Raw genomic sequence first — 16,449 nt, forward strand, 5'->3', positions numbered from 1 at the left:
GTAGGCGATCAATTGGCCTCAATTGGCAACACATGTCACGTTCATGCGAGAGCCCTAGATAAAGCATTCAATATTCTCTGAAAGCTTCAGGGCACAACATGTTATTGATTGCAGGCAGCCTACATTTACTTTTTAATATCAATGCATTGCTGAATCGAAACTTTGACCCCTCCCCCTAAAGACAAACGGGGAAAAAGTGAAAATAGTATACAACCTCACAACTTGTATACTGCAATTAAGGCATAGTGAGCTTGTAGATCGCCTATTTTCACTAATCTAGGCATATTTGACATTGTTCATTCCTAATATATTGTGTACCTACATTGTGCCTACATTTAGGTCCCTTCCTAGAAATGTAGTGTTGTGTCAGAAATAACAAGTACAATAGCCTATTTAAAACGTAGTGGAGTGAAGGTCATATGCTTGCAAAAAAGAAGGAGGCTACTTAAACAGTACTCAAGTAAATACTTACTGTCAGTGTGTCCAGCACTGTTGATTGCAAGTTGTTTGCAACAAAAGAACCATGCAAATGAGTGTATTGAAAAGCCCCGAGGGAGGGCAGTATGGGGGACAGCACATGCACAAGCACAGCCTTTGTATTATGTTTTTGTCATAAGGACTGGGTGTAGTGTCTGGGGCGAGTCCCAACAGACACCACGCCCCGACGCGCTTTCATCCTCCAATCTAGGACTAGCCTCGGTCCCAGGCTTACTTAGGCTATCTGATCTAGGACAGCTAGCACACCGTGCTCAAAAACACTCAAAAAGTCCAACTAGGTCGCTATGGAAACAAGGTTCAATTAGTATTTAGTATAAGCAGGCGATGCTATGCTTCCCGAATTAATGTCTGATAAGCAGACACACTTGCACAATTGTACTAGTAGGCTAGTTTGTTTAATTTAGTCATAATTCCGAATATTTTAAATCGGCATGGTAATTATGCTCACCAGATGGCAGCTTTGTGATCTTTGTTTAAATTAAATTAAATTCATACACCGACGGACTGTGACGGAAGACAAACACAACAACTACCAAAATGTAGGCTACTGCAGTAACAGATATCCATTCTCTGATTCTCGCGATTTTTATATTGTACAACAGCGACATCATGCGTGCAGACCCTAGAATGCAGATAATTGAGGAGCACTAGTGTTGAGTGGAGCCTACTATCCCATAGCCTGGAGCGACGGTTAGGCTGCGATAAGTGCGATTGGCTAGTTGGTTGTCCGGCAACCGTTGATACCAAGCCATTTGGCGAATTAACCAATCACACCGTGATCGGCCTCCGAGCCTATGGGATATAGACTTCACTGGCTGACCATAATGCGTGCGTAATATCCTGCATATGACTTTCCCCGGGAACTGGCGTCAAGGCGATTTGGCGCGGAATGCTCTATTGTATTGTTGTGTTGTTGACTTGACTCCCGTCGTATTTACGAGAGAGGATTAAAAAAGGCGAATAAACTCTCAATAAACAGGAAATAAACCAATGGCTCCGGTGTCCAACCCAGAGAAAGAGATGGAGAATGGGGAGGGAGGTGAGTGAGCATCACAGACAAGCATAAGTGAAACTAGCTAAGAAGCTAGCCAAGCAAAAAATAGCATGCATAGTGGGGTAGTGGTTCTCAAGCTTTATGTTGTCAAGGACCTCCATAACTCTGAGACCGTACAAATGAAATAAAGGGTCCATTTGGTTCCATTTGTATGCTCTGAGTTATGGTTACAGACCTCTTAAGGTCCATTATTTGGACCCCCCCCCCAGGGAACGCTGAGTGTCCCTGGACCTCACTTTGATAACCACTGACAAAGGGGTTGTAACAATAGCTGTGTTGGTATATCAACCACAGCACAGTTATATGGTCTGTATGTTATGTTTAATTAACTACTGTAACTTACTGTAACAACTGTCACACGACAAGCTATATTTAATTTGTAGCTGTGTATGTTTAGGAAGGAAGGAGTAAGGAAGGGGAGACCTAGCCGCATCTAAGTTGCAATACCATTGACAGCCAACAGAAAAGACAGAAAACAGAAAAGTCTGATTGTATTAATAATCAATAATAATAATAAATGAATCTCCACTATATTGCACCTGTACTACTGGGTTTATCTATCTCTGTTAAGACACACACACACACACACACACACACACACACACACACACACACACACACACACACACACACACACACACACACACACACACACACACACACACACACACACACACACACACACACACACAGTTATTCCAAGTGAAACAGGTGCGTACCACCTGTTACGAAACTGCACAGATGCATCCAAGTTGCTTCAGTGAAGACATTTGTTAAATTAACAGCCATACATTTTTCACCTGTGCTCTGTTTCTAGTTTATAAAGGAAAAAAAGTGTTTTGGCTTTAGCTTAGCTTAGCTTACAGTCAGACATCTGATCTGTCTGTATATCATAATGTGACACATGTCCCGCCTCTTCCGGTCCATCCAGGAGATGATGCAGGAGATGGTCTGGCCAGCTCCAGATCCCGGCGAGAGAAAAAGGAGAAAGTGGGAAGGAAGTCTGCACTGGAGCAGATCAGGAAAGCCAAGAAAGGGGAGAAGATCAAATATGAGGTCAGGTCTTAAGAGTGTGTTGTGTGCATGCATGATGAATATCAGAACTGCATGTAGCATGCATACAGAGATGTACTGTAGATATTCCCTATGTGATGTGCAAATGTATGCTTATTCCATTTGATACACCAGCCTTTGTATAGTCAACCTGTGTGTGTGTTCCAGGTGGAGGATGTTACCAGTGTCTATGAGGAGGTGGATGAGGAGCAGTACTCTAGGATGGTGCGAGACAGACAAGATGATGACTGGATCATTGATGACGGTGAGGATGGATTCTGTGGCGACTGATTCTTCTCTCATTGTTATATTCTCTCTCTCTCTCTCTCTCTCTCTCTCTCTCTCTCTCTCTCTCTCTCTCTCCCCCCCCCCCCCCCCCCCCCTATCAATTTACCACTTGAACCGTAGCGCCCCGACTCCCTATCCAAACGACGAAAATATCAGATAATGTCTGCTAGTTTTGACGAAGAGATTTAGTGTAGAGGGAGGGAGCTTTAGTGTAGATTTGTTTGTGCACGAACAAAACAACAGGTAATCATGACATGAATGAATAATAATGTAACAACTGTCTCTGTTGGCTTCTCTTGCTGTCTCAGATGGAACGGGGTATGTGGAGGACGGAAGAGAAATCTTTGATGATGATCTGGCCGACGACGTTGTAGAAAAAGGCAAAGGTGAACAACCAAGGCTGTGTTTGCCTATGCTTGTTGTTTGTTTGCATACTGCAGAGGTTCTCAAAGTAACGTGTCTTCATTTTTCATCGTTGATACTAGTTGATACAAGTACATTATTTTGTGTGTCTGATGTCTTTAGCAGGCAAAGCAGGTGCTAAGGACTCTAAGACAACCCTAAAGAAAGCTCCTGTCGCCAAACCTAACACCATAAAGAACCTCTTCATGAACAGCAATGTCAAGAAACCAGCTGAGGTGTGTGCTTGTTAGTGTCTCTGAGGTGCTTGTTGTGTTTACTACTGGGAGCAGAAGCGACACATGTGGAGCTTGTTTTTGTGTGTGTGTGTGTGTGGCTCTTGTTCCGTGTTTGTCTGACGATGTGATGTGTGTCTCTTGTAGAAAGATGTGGACCTGTCCAAAGATGACTTACTGGGAGACCTCCTACAGGACCTGCGCTCTGAGGTCAGTCTTCTGTCATGAGACGCATGTCATCAGAGTCAGTTCAGACGTTCAAACACGTGCTGTGTTATGTGTATATTAGGGATTAGGGATAGAGTTTGCGCGCTTCTATCTGTTATTCTCTGACACAGCGCATGATGCACTTCAACTTCGGTGGGACACCGACTACGCTGAGAGCCACACACAGCTGCAGTTAGGTGGGCGGGGGCGGCGGTGGCTCAGGGGTAGAGTGCCTGGATGGTAACCGTAAGGTTGCCAGTTCGAACCCGGGCTCCCCCAGAGTTACTGTCGAAGTGTCCTTGAGCAAGACACTGAACCCCTAATTGCTCCCGATGTGCTAGATGGTGCCTTGCATGGTTTCCGCTGCCATCGGTGTATGAATGGGTGAATGTAATGCACAATCTCTGTAAAGCGCCTTGGATAAAGGCGCTATATAAATGCACCATTTACCATTTAGGTTGTTAATTAAGGGCACGTTCTGAATGCAATGCAAACTAATAGGCGAGTGCGATCCGGTGCGGTATGCAAAGGGAAAGAATGACTTCTGTCCGTCCGTGACAATAATCAATCCTACATTTTGAATTCTGTACACACGTGATGGGCTGGACAAAATCTAAATATCACAAGGGAAAATTATATTTGATGAAACACTCTGGCTGCCACTCATAGATATGCCTATGTATGATTGACAAAGTTGTAACTTATAGAGCCTTAACATCCTTCATCTCCTGGAGTGTTCAGCTGCTGAACAGAGTCTGATGTCTTTAGACGTGTGACTATAGTATGTCATTTGCTAGTGTCACTGAATTGATCCATGATTCATCTTTATTTCACCGCTGAAAGAAACTGCAGTCACTCAATGATAATAGTATTTGTAGTAGATAACAGTAGCGCAATTTGAAATTTGCACCCTATGGCCAGAAAAAAATGACTAATGATTACTGAATTCCTACAATGCCCATAATGCTTTAGTGCATTTCCCCTCCTTGTGGTCATAGACATAAACGTATATGTCTCTTCCGGCTCTGGGGGCCGTGTCAAAAGTGAAGGCACAATTTTCCCGAGATTCCTTTGCGAAGCATGTCAAGCTTCCGCGTGTGTAACATAAGTCCTGGAAAAGATGCGCTGTGGTTGGCCAGTAGTCACGCGAGTGACATGGAGGAGTCGCATGAGGGACGTCACTTGGGCAGTAGTCTCGCATTGCCAGACTGTTGCCTCTCGCAAATTCCAAATGCTTCCGTCGGAGATTGTGGAATAGTTGTCTGGCTACACGAGACTACTTGGGCAGCAAAAGAGGTGAAGTGGCCCTTTAACCCATCCAGGTTTTTTTGCCCTCAGAAGCCATCTCTTCTGACCCCTCCAGTGGTCGCCCTAAAGAAAAGGAAGACCCTTGGGTCTCCTATGAACCCGTTCTCTATCAAACCACAGATGTCGAAGGTACCAGACTTACAGATACATTTCATTTGAGAACTATAAATGAACCAAACGATCAAGAAAATACATTGTCATTTCTCTCAACGGCAGGAATCGCCCTCAGCCATGCCGCCAAAGCTGAAATCGTCTCGGCCGTCCCCTGCCAACCTGGCACCCAGGAGGACAGTACCCCGCCCCCCTCCCTCTGCCCCGGTCCCGCCAGCAGCGCGCAAGAAAGTGAAAGTGGAGGAACCAGACCAGGAGGAGGGTAATGAATACCTACCGCTGTCCTTTCTTTAGATACTCTAGTCTAAAGTCATCATTCACTCTTTATTTATTTCTCTCTCTGTGATACACATTACACACTAGGGGTAAAAAAAGAAGAATCTATAATCAATTCTAATAAACGGAACCGTTTCTGGGGTGTTTCTTACATTTTTATGTCACTCACAGCAAGGTACTGTGCAATATTGTGGCTCACCTGTTGCTGTCTTGTTCAGTTAACGACGGTATGGAGTTTGATGGAGTGGACTTTGACGAACCGATGGAGGTGGCGTTTGAGCAGGTAGACGAGGGGGCTTCTGCTGAAGAACCCGCTAAGCCAGAGCCCACCGCAGTCCCTGTAGCGGCAGTCAAAGTGGAGTCCAAACCCGAACCCCTGGATCCAGTCCTTCTGTGAGTCATCATTCTTCATACACATTTTCTCTTGACCAGTGGTTCTCAAACTATCCATAACTCAGAGTGTACAAATTGAACCAAATGGACCTACAGTATAGGGATGCCCGAAAGTGACCATCAGCCAAATCGAATAATCGACAGCTCTGCCGATTAATAATCGATTAATTGATGGTTACAGTTTTATAATCAGTTTTGATGAGTAAACCTTTGTGGAGATCTTCTCAGTTCTCATTGTATGCTAGTTACTGCCATTCAGGATGGAAAATTGGATTTGGGGAGAAGTAGTTTCATAAGGGGCTGGTATGAAGTACTTGATATAAACAGAAAACGTTCAGTTCACTAGTCTACACTCTACAACTGCCTTCATTTCATCTGATTGTCTGTCTGGCAGGCACTTAACAAGCGATCGTTAACTGTGTCTGTTAGAGAGAGGGGCAGAGAAGAGTGGCTTTGCTCAACTTGATTTATACTTATATTCTCCACTCTGATGAAGGTACATGTTCGATATATCATGCAGCCTATATAACCTATATTTTGGCTATTTCGATTTTCGATTATGAAATATTTCGGAGACTCCGACGATTCATCGGAAAATCGATTAATCGGCGGCATCCCTACTACAGTATAAGGGTTCAATTTGTACACTCTCAGAGTTGCCTATAAGCTTTTTTTTTTTCTTTTTTTTTTTCGATATGTTTTTGCGGCTTACGCCTTTTATTGGTTTTTTGAAGGGACAGACAGTAGGGAGTAGGCTGACAGGAAACGGGAGAGAGATGGGGGAAGACATGCAGTAAAGGCCGTGTCGGGCTCGGGAGTCGAACCCGTGGCACACTGCGACTGGATTACCAGTCGGGTTCCCAGACGGTTACGCCACCGCCTGGGCTGCCTAGTGCCTATAAGCTTTAAAGGGATAGTTCAGATTTTTTGAACTTAAGTTGTATGAAATACTTGCCATTAATATAGTGGTTGCAACTGTATTAATTGATTGCCAGAGTCCTGTGGTGGGAGTTCTGCTCTGGTTTTAGTGAATATTAAGTAGTTCCGGTCATTTTGTGGGGGGGCACTGGGGCCACGCAGTAAAAGTAAATTTATCCACAAAACGAACGTAATTTGTATTGGTGACCTTTTTTTTAAATATTAGCATGACTTTCGTTGAACTTTGACCCCTCTATCACATGGAACAATTTTTTGGGCGTAGTGATATGGACACAAAAAACATACTTCTGTGTGATAGAGTGGTAAAAAAAGAACGAAAGTTGCACTAATATTTTAGAAATAGGTCAACAATACAAATGACGTTAGTTTTGTCGATTCATTTATTTTTACTGCGTGGCCCCCAGCACCCCCCACAAAATGACCGGAACTACTTGATATTTCACCAAAACCAGAGCAGAACTCCCACCACGGGACTCGGGAAATCAATTAATACAGTTGCAACCACTATATTAATGGCAAGTATTTCATACAACTTAAGTTCAAAAAATCTGAACTAACCCTTTAAGGGTCCATTTGGACCACATGACATGAAGGAACCCTGGGGGTCCCTGGACCCCACTTTGAGAAACACTGCTTTAATCTTTCTAGTTTGTCTTACTAGTCCGGCAGTCGAGGTGGACGGGTGGGAAATGTGGGTCAAACTAGGGGTTTGACATGATTTTGAATCCATTCCAAGCATTAGCAACACTCCTTGGGCTAAAAACAGCCATAGTCGTCATGACAAATGTGATGAGATCAGCACATTTTGGGCAATGGAATTAATTCAGAATCATGAAAACCCCCTAGTTTGGCACTTAAAGCAAAAGGAAAGTTAGACATTCTTGACATTTTTGCCTGCCATAGGATGTTAATGGTAGGGTTACAAGAAACCCCTATAAAAAATTGCCCAATACCGACAGCAAGTGGATTCACGAATGTATGCATATAGACAATATTTTAGGCCAATAAAAAAGTATATACCAAATTTCCCACCCATCCACCTCGACTGCCGTACTATGATAGGCTATGAGCTTTTTTCGGTGGCACGTTACGTTTAATCCAACAACAAGTTTACCTCAGTGTTTGGGACATGTTCTGTGTCTGCGTTAGCAAGACTCGCTACACACACTGGACAGGGCTACGTGGATGAGTGACTGAGCACACATGGCTGCGTGCACCATGGCAGAGACAGATTACATTAATTTGGTGTTGGACTCGGGTTTATTATGCTTTTAGCAGGACTTTTGGCTTTGTGCAGTGCTTTAATCAGCGTAAATACCCTAGTTCAGCGGTTCCCAAACCTTTTTGGCCATGCACCCCCTGTTATCTCCTGACCTAGCTGATGCACCCCCCCACATGGAAATATAAATTGCATAAGCTATATAGAGCGCCGCACCGGCCGCAGTCCCTCCCCCTTTCAGAAAAACGAGTGGCCCAGGAAATGAAAACCCAATGCATTCTCCCATCGGCACTTCTTATTTAATTTATTTAAAGACGGTTACGCCGCGGACAAAGCCAACACGGATCGTGACAAATCATGACAATGAACACAATGTTTTGGGCCGATCAAATCATTAGAAAGAAGAAAAGAAAGTCAGGAGACAACACTATTTGTTTTGTTTTTCGTCTTATAAATTATTTGATCGGCCCAAAACATTGTGTTCATTGTCATGATTTGTCACGATCCGAGTTGGCTTTGTCCGCCGTTTAACCGTTTTTAAATGAATTAAATAAGAAGTGCCGATGGGAGAATCAGAGAATGCATTGGGTTTTCATTTCCTGGGCCACTCGTTTTTCTGAAAGGGGGAGGGACTGCGGCGCTCTATAGACAGACACATACATTTCCTATTTATGCACATATATGAACCTGAATAATATGGCTTATATATGCAGCATAGGCTATATTCTGCATATACTTACCATTATTGGCATAATATGTTAATATTTTTTAAATAAAAATAAAACCATAGCACCACCATTAACCTTTTCATGTCGCGCACCACAAGGGGTGCACGCACCACAGCCCTAGTTAAAGTGAAAAACAATTTTCGATTTTCTTTTTTTGACATCGTCCAAATAAAAGAAATCCCGATTTCTAAATAAAATGCATTAATCGTGCAGCCCTAATGTCTAGCTAACCATGTCTAGTTGTTAGCTAGTCTAACCATGTCTAGTTGTTAGCTAGTCTAACCATGTCTAGTTGCTCAGATACTATGATGTAAAATGTTCCATAATTCATTGTCGATGGGAATTTAATGTTTGTGTAGGACAAAACTGACCAATGACCATACACTAAAATCTGTATATAAATATAATGATGAATAAATGAACGAACCTGGGTGGGTTTAAGATCTTCCTGGTTGCATGCCTCCTCAGGTCCAGCAGGATAGGAGGTGCATGGGGACAAGATGAGGAGGAAGGAATCGGCATGGCTCCTGCAGATGTGCAAGTAGACTCCAGCCAACTCCCATTGGTGGAGGGACCGGACGGAGAGCAGGTGTTCCGTTTCTATTGGTTGGATGCCTTTGAGGACCAGTACAGCCAACCAGGTAAGGGACGCTCATGCCTTGTTTAGTATAGTGTACCAACAGTAAAGGGAGCTGAGACTGCACTTCCCCATGATGGTTTTTATAATGGTAAAAATAAGTCCCAACATTTCTGAAGCAGGTTTAGGAAGGCAGGTACAGAAACGTTAACCCTGTCATCTCCGTGGCCTACGTAGGTGTGGTCTACCTATTCGGGAAGGTGTGGATCGAGTTGGCCAAAGCGCACGTCAGCTGCTGTGTGACTGTCAGGAACATCGAGAGAACCATGTACTTTCTGCCTCGAGAATATGTGAGTAACTGTTTCCTGTCACATGGTTGCCACTTTAAGTCTGAAAGTCATTCATCCGCGACTTTAGCTATGGTGAATAAAAGCCACGGGGCTATTATGATGGAAATGGCAACCTCCCATTATTAAAAACCATCTAATGTCTTATCTACTGCAGCTTGTGTGGGAAATCTCGTGGGGGGGGGGGATTAGCAATTTAACTACTGACTGTCATGGTTTCAAAAGTTAAAACTGTGAGCCAAACATTGCATTGCAATCTCGCCCTTCCTTTTTCCCTGTCTTGCAGAAAGTGAACCCCAAGACGGGAGAAGTCTCCGACACGCCCGTGGGAATGATGGATGTCTATCAGGAATTCAATGAGCTCTCTGAGAAGTTCAAGATCATGAAGTTTAAGTCTAAGGTCTTCACTCATTTTGTTTGGATTTCATCCAATCTGTGTCATTTTATTACATTGTAGTAGCAGACTTGTTACATGTTGGTGATTGTTCACTGCGGTCTCTGTCTATAGAAAGTGGAAAAGAACTATGCCTTTGAAATCCCTGATGTGCCCACTCAAAGCGAGTACTTGGAAGTCAGATATTCGGTGAGTACAACTTCAACCTGTCCATGTAGATGCACGGTGCAGAATGGGCCATGTATAATCATTGCGGAATGCGTTCGTTCGTTCATTGCAGGCAGAGTTCCCGGTGCTGCCCTCCGACCTTAAGGGGGCGACCTTTTCCCGCGTGTTTGGGACCAACACATGCAGTCTGGAGCATCTTCTTCTGAGCAGGAAGATCAAAGGACCCTGCTGGCTCCACATCAAGACGCCACGTAAGAACCATATCTCTGCTGTAGGGAAGAAACCACCTAACTCCAAAATGTTCGTTTTTCAGGAAATTAAAAACGCACGTTTTAAATTTCAGAAAATTAAGAAAAACTTATTTTGAAAACAAAGCAATGCTGCCTCATCAAAGTTGGTGTTGTGACTTTATATATTGTCAATTACTTCCATGAGAGGGGGAGAGGTGGTGGGGTTAGTTGCTTTAGCAGACAGTTTGAGGGTCCAATGGGTTTTCTCAGAAGCATTTTTACTACTTTTCAATATTTTCGAAACATCACACAAACACATCAGTGTCATTGTTCAATAGCACTGATTTATGAAAAAAAAAGAAAAACTCAAATATGGAGTTCGGTGGTTTCCTCCCGACAGCAACAAAATGTAGCCTACCGGGCCATCTTGACACTGGTCCAAAGTAAACAGACATGGATTAAACATAGTATTTTGTCAAAACGGCATTGATGATATGAAAACAATTATCTTGGTTCCTGTCACTCTTCGCTGACCGGGCCTGTCCTCTGTGTCCCCTGCAGAGCTCACCAACCAGTCGGTCAGCTGGTGTAAGGTGGAGGCTCTGGCCCAGAGGAGTGACCTGGTGACGGTGGTCAAAGACCTACCGCCTCCACCCATCACGGTCATGTCCATCAGCCTCAAGACGGTCCAGAACCCCAAGACGCACCAGAATGAGGTCACACACACTGCTGGGAAGCACATGCACACACTTGACATACTGTATAACACACTTTGTGCCATGATACAACATATACAATACATTCTACAATATTACATGATCTGATTATTCTGACTGCGCTTAACCACTTAAAACGTATCCTCCTACCCTAATGGACATGGGGTACACAAGCACAAGCACGCCGTTTATCCGTGCTCCTCCTACCAAACCACTCTGTTGGCACACATCTCTCCATGCACAAAAAAAAATCTGCATTCCACCAGAATGTATATGGCACACTGACTATCACGAAAAGTAAAACATGGCACTTCATGTGAAAGCCCCTGTGCTACAGTACAGTACGGCACAGTGTGCTACAGTACAGTATGGCGTCGCGTAAGTTCTAGTATACTTAACTGACGGGTAGATTATTCCCCTCTACACCAAATCTAGTTAAATGTACATGACGTTATGATGTTATGACATCCCCAGGGACGCTAGACTTAGTGTGGTTAGAAAACGTATGAGTCAATGCTCATAAAGCTGCAGGGCCAGATGGGATAGCCTCTCGTGTCCTTAAGACATGCTATAACCAGCTGTCATGGGTCTATACTCTATACAGACATATTTAACCTGTCCCTGTCATTGTGTGTGGTGCCATTGTGTTTTAAAAAAACAATAATTGTACCCATTGCCAAGAAAAAACCTGTTACCTGTCTCAACGATTATCGACCTGTTGCCTTGACTTATGTTCTCATGAAATGCCTGGAAAAAATGGTTATCTCTTATATCAAGAGCATCATTCCTGCTAGTATTGATCCTTTACAGTTTGCTTACTGTTCAAATAGATCTGTGGATGACGCAATCTCTCTTGCTTTACACACTGCCCTGGTACATCTAGAAAAGAAAAGCTCTACTACAGACTACTGTTCATAGACTATAGTTAACACTATTGTACCATCTAAATTAGTGTTGAAACTCAGTGGCCTTGGTGTGGGCAGCTCCATCTGTAACTGGCTATTTGATTTTCTGACAGGCAGGCCCCATTGTGTACGCATAGGAGAGAGATGCTCATCCACAGTTCTCACCAGAACCGGTGCGCCCCAAGGCTGCTGCCTCAGTCCTCTGTTGTACAGCTTGTTTGATTGTGTCGCCAGATATGATGTTATTCTCATATAACATCATAATTAAATTTGCGGATGATACCACACTTTACCACAGTGATCGGACTAATAACCGACGGTGATGAGAGGGACTATAGGAGGGAGATAGAGGATCTAACTCTATGGTGCGATAACAACAACCTCTCACTTAACACCAATAAGAACAAAGAAATCATTGTAGACTTTAGGAAGTCCAAAGGTATCCACACCCCCATTTCCATCAAAGGGTCATCTGTCGACATAGTTGATAACTTTAAATTCCATCACAGACACATTCACATGGTCACTCAACAACGAGTACATCCTCAAGAAGGCGCAGCAGCGACTGTACTTTCTGAGGCTGAAGTACAAAAGGACTAGTGAATTTTTATCGCAGTATAATTGAAAGTGTCTTAACTGGCTGTATCACAGTGTGGTACGGTAACACGACCGCTCAGGACTGCAATAGGTTGCAGAGGACCGTTAAAACAGAAGCTAAAATCATCGGCAGCACAGACAGAACTACCCAGTCTCCATAACATCTACACCACTCGCTGTATGAAAAAAGCCCATAACATCATGGAAGACACCAGCCACCCCGCAATACCCTGTTCAAACTACTCCCTTCCAAAAAGTGCTACCAGAGCATCAAATCTCGTACCACCCGTCTCAGTAACAGTTTCTACCCCCAGGCAGTCAGGCTGCTGAACAGCTGACCTTGAACTGAATTGCACTTTTTGTCAATTCACTTGCACTTTTCTTTTCCTGTTTTTTGTCTTTTCTTGCACTATAGATGCTGTTTATGTCCTGTGTATGTAAGGCTGGATATAAATGTATCGTGTTAGTACAATTATATTGAGCCTGAGATCATATCCATATTTCTTTTTTTTTTTTCAAGTTGAGGTTTAGTCCGAGGGGCATCATTTGATGCAAGAATGTGTCTGATCGTAGCTTTTCCTGTGTATGCAGATCGTGTCACTGGCTGCACTAGTGCACCATGAGTTCCACCTGGACAAAGCCCCCCCACGACCGCCATACCAGACCCACTTCTGTGGTGAGTGATCGCAGTACCATCACTGGCAGAAACCTTGTTTAAAACAGTCCCTGTGTTCCAATGGATCTGATGTAGTTATTATTTAGTCACAAAGCTCTTGTTAATACTTATAGAATGGAACAAAGATGTAAATTAATCTGGCATTAATTTACCTAAAAAAAACTATGGTGTTGAAAGATCTCTGCCCTACAGCAAGGAAATTATCCACATGTCCATCGTTGTCTTCTTGATTTGGTCTTATTTTCTCAAAACGTCCTTGATGATGCAATGCCGCAGTGTATGCAGTACCTCATTTCCATTAAATCCTGTTGAAAGTTGTGTTAAAAATAAAACTATAATAAAAAAGCAATAATTTGATGCTGGCCAGTGTATTTGTATTATCTCACTTGTGAATGGTGAATTGTTGTGTTTCAGTGGTCAGTAAGCCCAGCGACTGCATCTTCCCCTACGACTTCAAAGATGTTGTGAGGAAGAAGGTGAGTCTGTCAGAGACAGAGTGATCATCTGGACCATGTTGGACAGAATGGACACATTGTTTTCCTTCTCGTTTTCGTGGTTCAACTACTTTTTGTCTTTTGCGTCAAACGGATGATATGCAAGCTTTTAACTTGTTGCATCGCAACTTTGTTCACATAATATTGTTGCTGCTAATGTCAGCTAAATGTCACAAACTGTTGGCTACAACTATTTCATTAGGATTGTAAACACTAAAGACCTTTTTTAATGGATGGGGTTTTAATATTTTGCATAACTGATTCTGTTGATCTTTTGAAAAGTAAGACAACGATTATTTAGTGACTAATATTACCCATTATTACACATTACCCATTTTAAAATAATTTCATCCTCTGTTAACTGTGTGTGTGTGTCAGAATGGGAAGGTGGAGATAGCAGCTACAGAGAGGACACTGCTTGGCTTCTTCCTGGCCAAGATGCATAAAATCGACCCTGATGTCTTGGTGGTGAGTAGGAAACGTCTTACTAACTAGGGCTGGTTGATATGGACAAACTCCAATATATCTTTGACCAATTTACATATTGTGATGATAATATGGTATTGTGAAAAATGTAATATATATTTTTATCAGATAACCTTGATATCGAACTTTTCTTTGTTCTATATTATATATTGAAATGTCATGGTTTTCCACTGCTGTGTGAGCAGCATATTGAGTAATTTTGAGATGACTTGGGCTTATGATTGAGCTATTCCTTATTTTACCTTATTTTACTGTCTTATTATTAACCCATTTTGACCTGAGATCAGATTCTAAAAATGTCTTCTACATCATGGCAGTTTTCTGAAAAAGCTATGAAAATAGCAGACCTACAAGCTATGAGCTTGTAGATCTGCTATTGAAAAATAGCTAAAGCATAACATAATGCTAACACCAAAAGGGGTTCCCGCCCAGAATGGGTTAAATCGCATAGATGGAATTGACTAATCAAAAAACATTATGGACAGATGTATCAATTATCTTAAATGAATTGTCATGTGCATAAGAAAATGGCATCATCGGAAGGTAAAATTATTGTGTAAGATTTTAGGCAACACGCTGATCTGTCCAACTTCACTTCCGTCAGGGTCACGATATCTTTGGCTTCGACCTGGAAGTCCTGCTTCAGCGGATCAACGTGTGTAAGGTCCCTCACTGGTCCAAGATCGGACGCCTGCGAAGGGCCAACATGCCCAAACTAGGGGTGAGAAAGAAGAGCAACGAAGCAAAGAATGAAAACCAACCGATTGTGTCAGTAGCAGTGTTATTGGGTGAAACTGATAATCCAACTTATCAATTTAATTGATTATGAAAAATGATTGACAATAAACTTTAATAAAACTAAAATAACTTACTAAAAAATAAAATGTGTGCCCCATTGTGCTTGTAGATCAGCTATTTTATCAGGCTAATCAATTGAGTGATAAAACACAATATAGAAAAAATTGTGTCAATTGTTTATATAAAAAGTGCTTCTCGATTGATTGAAAAATAATCAATAGAATAATCGCTAAGACATTGATGGATAGTTGCACCCCTACAGTGTTTACAGGCAGCCTGTGCAAATGTATCACATCCGTGTGACTGGATGTGCTGTGTTCTTGCAGGGTCGCGGTTCCTTCGCAGAGAAGAACGCCACCTGTGGCCGTCTAGTGTGCGACGTGGAGATCTCAGCCAAGGAGCTGATTCGCTGTAAAAGTTACAACCTGACCGAGCTGACGGCCCAGATATTGAAGATGGAGAGAGCCACCATCGCACAGGAAGACATTAGGAATCTCTACAGGTGTGTGTGTGTGTGTGTGTGTCTTCATGCGGCAGCCATTTTGTTACAGGTATAATACCTGGCCCAAAAAAAACATTTTGGGGGTTCTTTCTTGACATGAAAAACTACTGACTGACTAATTGGCATTTGTAGAATCAGTCTTAGGTCTATTAATGCAGTGGTTCCCAAACCTTTTCATGTCAAGGACCCCCAAATTTACACTAATTGGGCAACGGAACCCCATTTGAACTGATATGCCAGGGACCCCCATAAAAGAAGAGTTTTACAGCTCTAGCAGTGATTCTCAACCCATTTAATTTCAAGGACCCCCAGTTTGACATTCATTAGGCTATGGACCCCCATTTAATGGCATTTCTATCTCTGGGACCCCAATTTATATTGTAAAATCAATGCTAATTTTAACTCTGAGACTGTACGAGTTACAGACCAATAAGGACCCCACTTTGGGAACCACTGCTTTAATGGGTTAACTTATGAAAGGGGAAAAATAGAACTAAAACAATGAAATATGGAGATATATGTTTTCTGCCCGATAGCGGCAATATACAGTATAGCCTATGTAATACATGTATACATGTGTGCATCAGTGACTCTCCTCATCTGCTGTACCTGTTGGAGCTGACATGGACAGACGCCAAGCTCATCCTCCAGATGATGTGTGAGCTCAACGTGCTGCCGCTGGCCCTGCAGATCACCAACATCGCCGGCAACGTCATGGTAACGTACACGCACAAAACCAACGTCATGGTAACGCTAGGGCTGCAACTAACGATTAATTTCATAATCGATTCATCGGCCGATTATTTAAACGATGAATCGATGAATCGGATTATGGCACCTTTTTGCAATT

At 42.8% G+C, this 16,449-nt stretch overlaps 1 protein-coding gene across 2 annotated transcripts in view; it reads left to right on the top strand.

Annotated features, from left to right (window-relative positions):
• Positions 1 to 1,377: 1,377 nt before the first annotated feature.
• Positions 1,378 to 16,449, top strand: part of pola1 (polymerase (DNA directed), alpha 1) — a 113,332-nt gene continuing 98,260 nt past the window's right edge. The window contains exons 1-21 of one of the 2 annotated variants that reach the window (XM_083778484.1): positions 1,378 to 1,537; positions 2,484 to 2,608; positions 2,774 to 2,870; positions 3,202 to 3,279; positions 3,422 to 3,531; positions 3,676 to 3,738; positions 5,074 to 5,172; positions 5,260 to 5,416; positions 5,649 to 5,823; positions 9,178 to 9,350; positions 9,524 to 9,636; positions 9,920 to 10,033; positions 10,142 to 10,216; positions 10,308 to 10,446; positions 10,987 to 11,141; positions 13,235 to 13,319; positions 13,734 to 13,795; positions 14,192 to 14,281; positions 14,904 to 15,020; positions 15,424 to 15,599; positions 16,187 to 16,316. In XM_083778484.1, the coding sequence (XP_083634610.1) occupies positions 1,489 to 1,537; positions 2,484 to 2,608; positions 2,774 to 2,870; positions 3,202 to 3,279; positions 3,422 to 3,531; positions 3,676 to 3,738; positions 5,074 to 5,172; positions 5,260 to 5,416; positions 5,649 to 5,823; positions 9,178 to 9,350; positions 9,524 to 9,636; positions 9,920 to 10,033; positions 10,142 to 10,216; positions 10,308 to 10,446; positions 10,987 to 11,141; positions 13,235 to 13,319; positions 13,734 to 13,795; positions 14,192 to 14,281; positions 14,904 to 15,020; positions 15,424 to 15,599; positions 16,187 to 16,316 (2,382 nt within the window). In that variant the 5' untranslated portion in view covers positions 1,378 to 1,488. The remainder of the gene's footprint in view (positions 1,538 to 2,483; positions 2,609 to 2,773; positions 2,871 to 3,201; positions 3,280 to 3,421; positions 3,532 to 3,675; positions 3,739 to 5,073; positions 5,173 to 5,259; positions 5,417 to 5,648; positions 5,824 to 9,177; positions 9,351 to 9,523; positions 9,637 to 9,919; positions 10,034 to 10,141; positions 10,217 to 10,307; positions 10,447 to 10,986; positions 11,142 to 13,234; positions 13,320 to 13,733; positions 13,796 to 14,191; positions 14,282 to 14,903; positions 15,021 to 15,423; positions 15,600 to 16,186; positions 16,317 to 16,449) is intronic. The other variant, XM_083778485.1, reaches the window with a different exon arrangement.

The sequence above is a fragment of the Protomyctophum parallelum genome (assembly GCF_964188405.1).
Source record: "Protomyctophum parallelum genome assembly, chromosome: 12".
Lineage (NCBI taxonomy): Eukaryota > Metazoa > Chordata > Actinopteri > Myctophiformes > Myctophidae > Protomyctophum > Protomyctophum parallelum.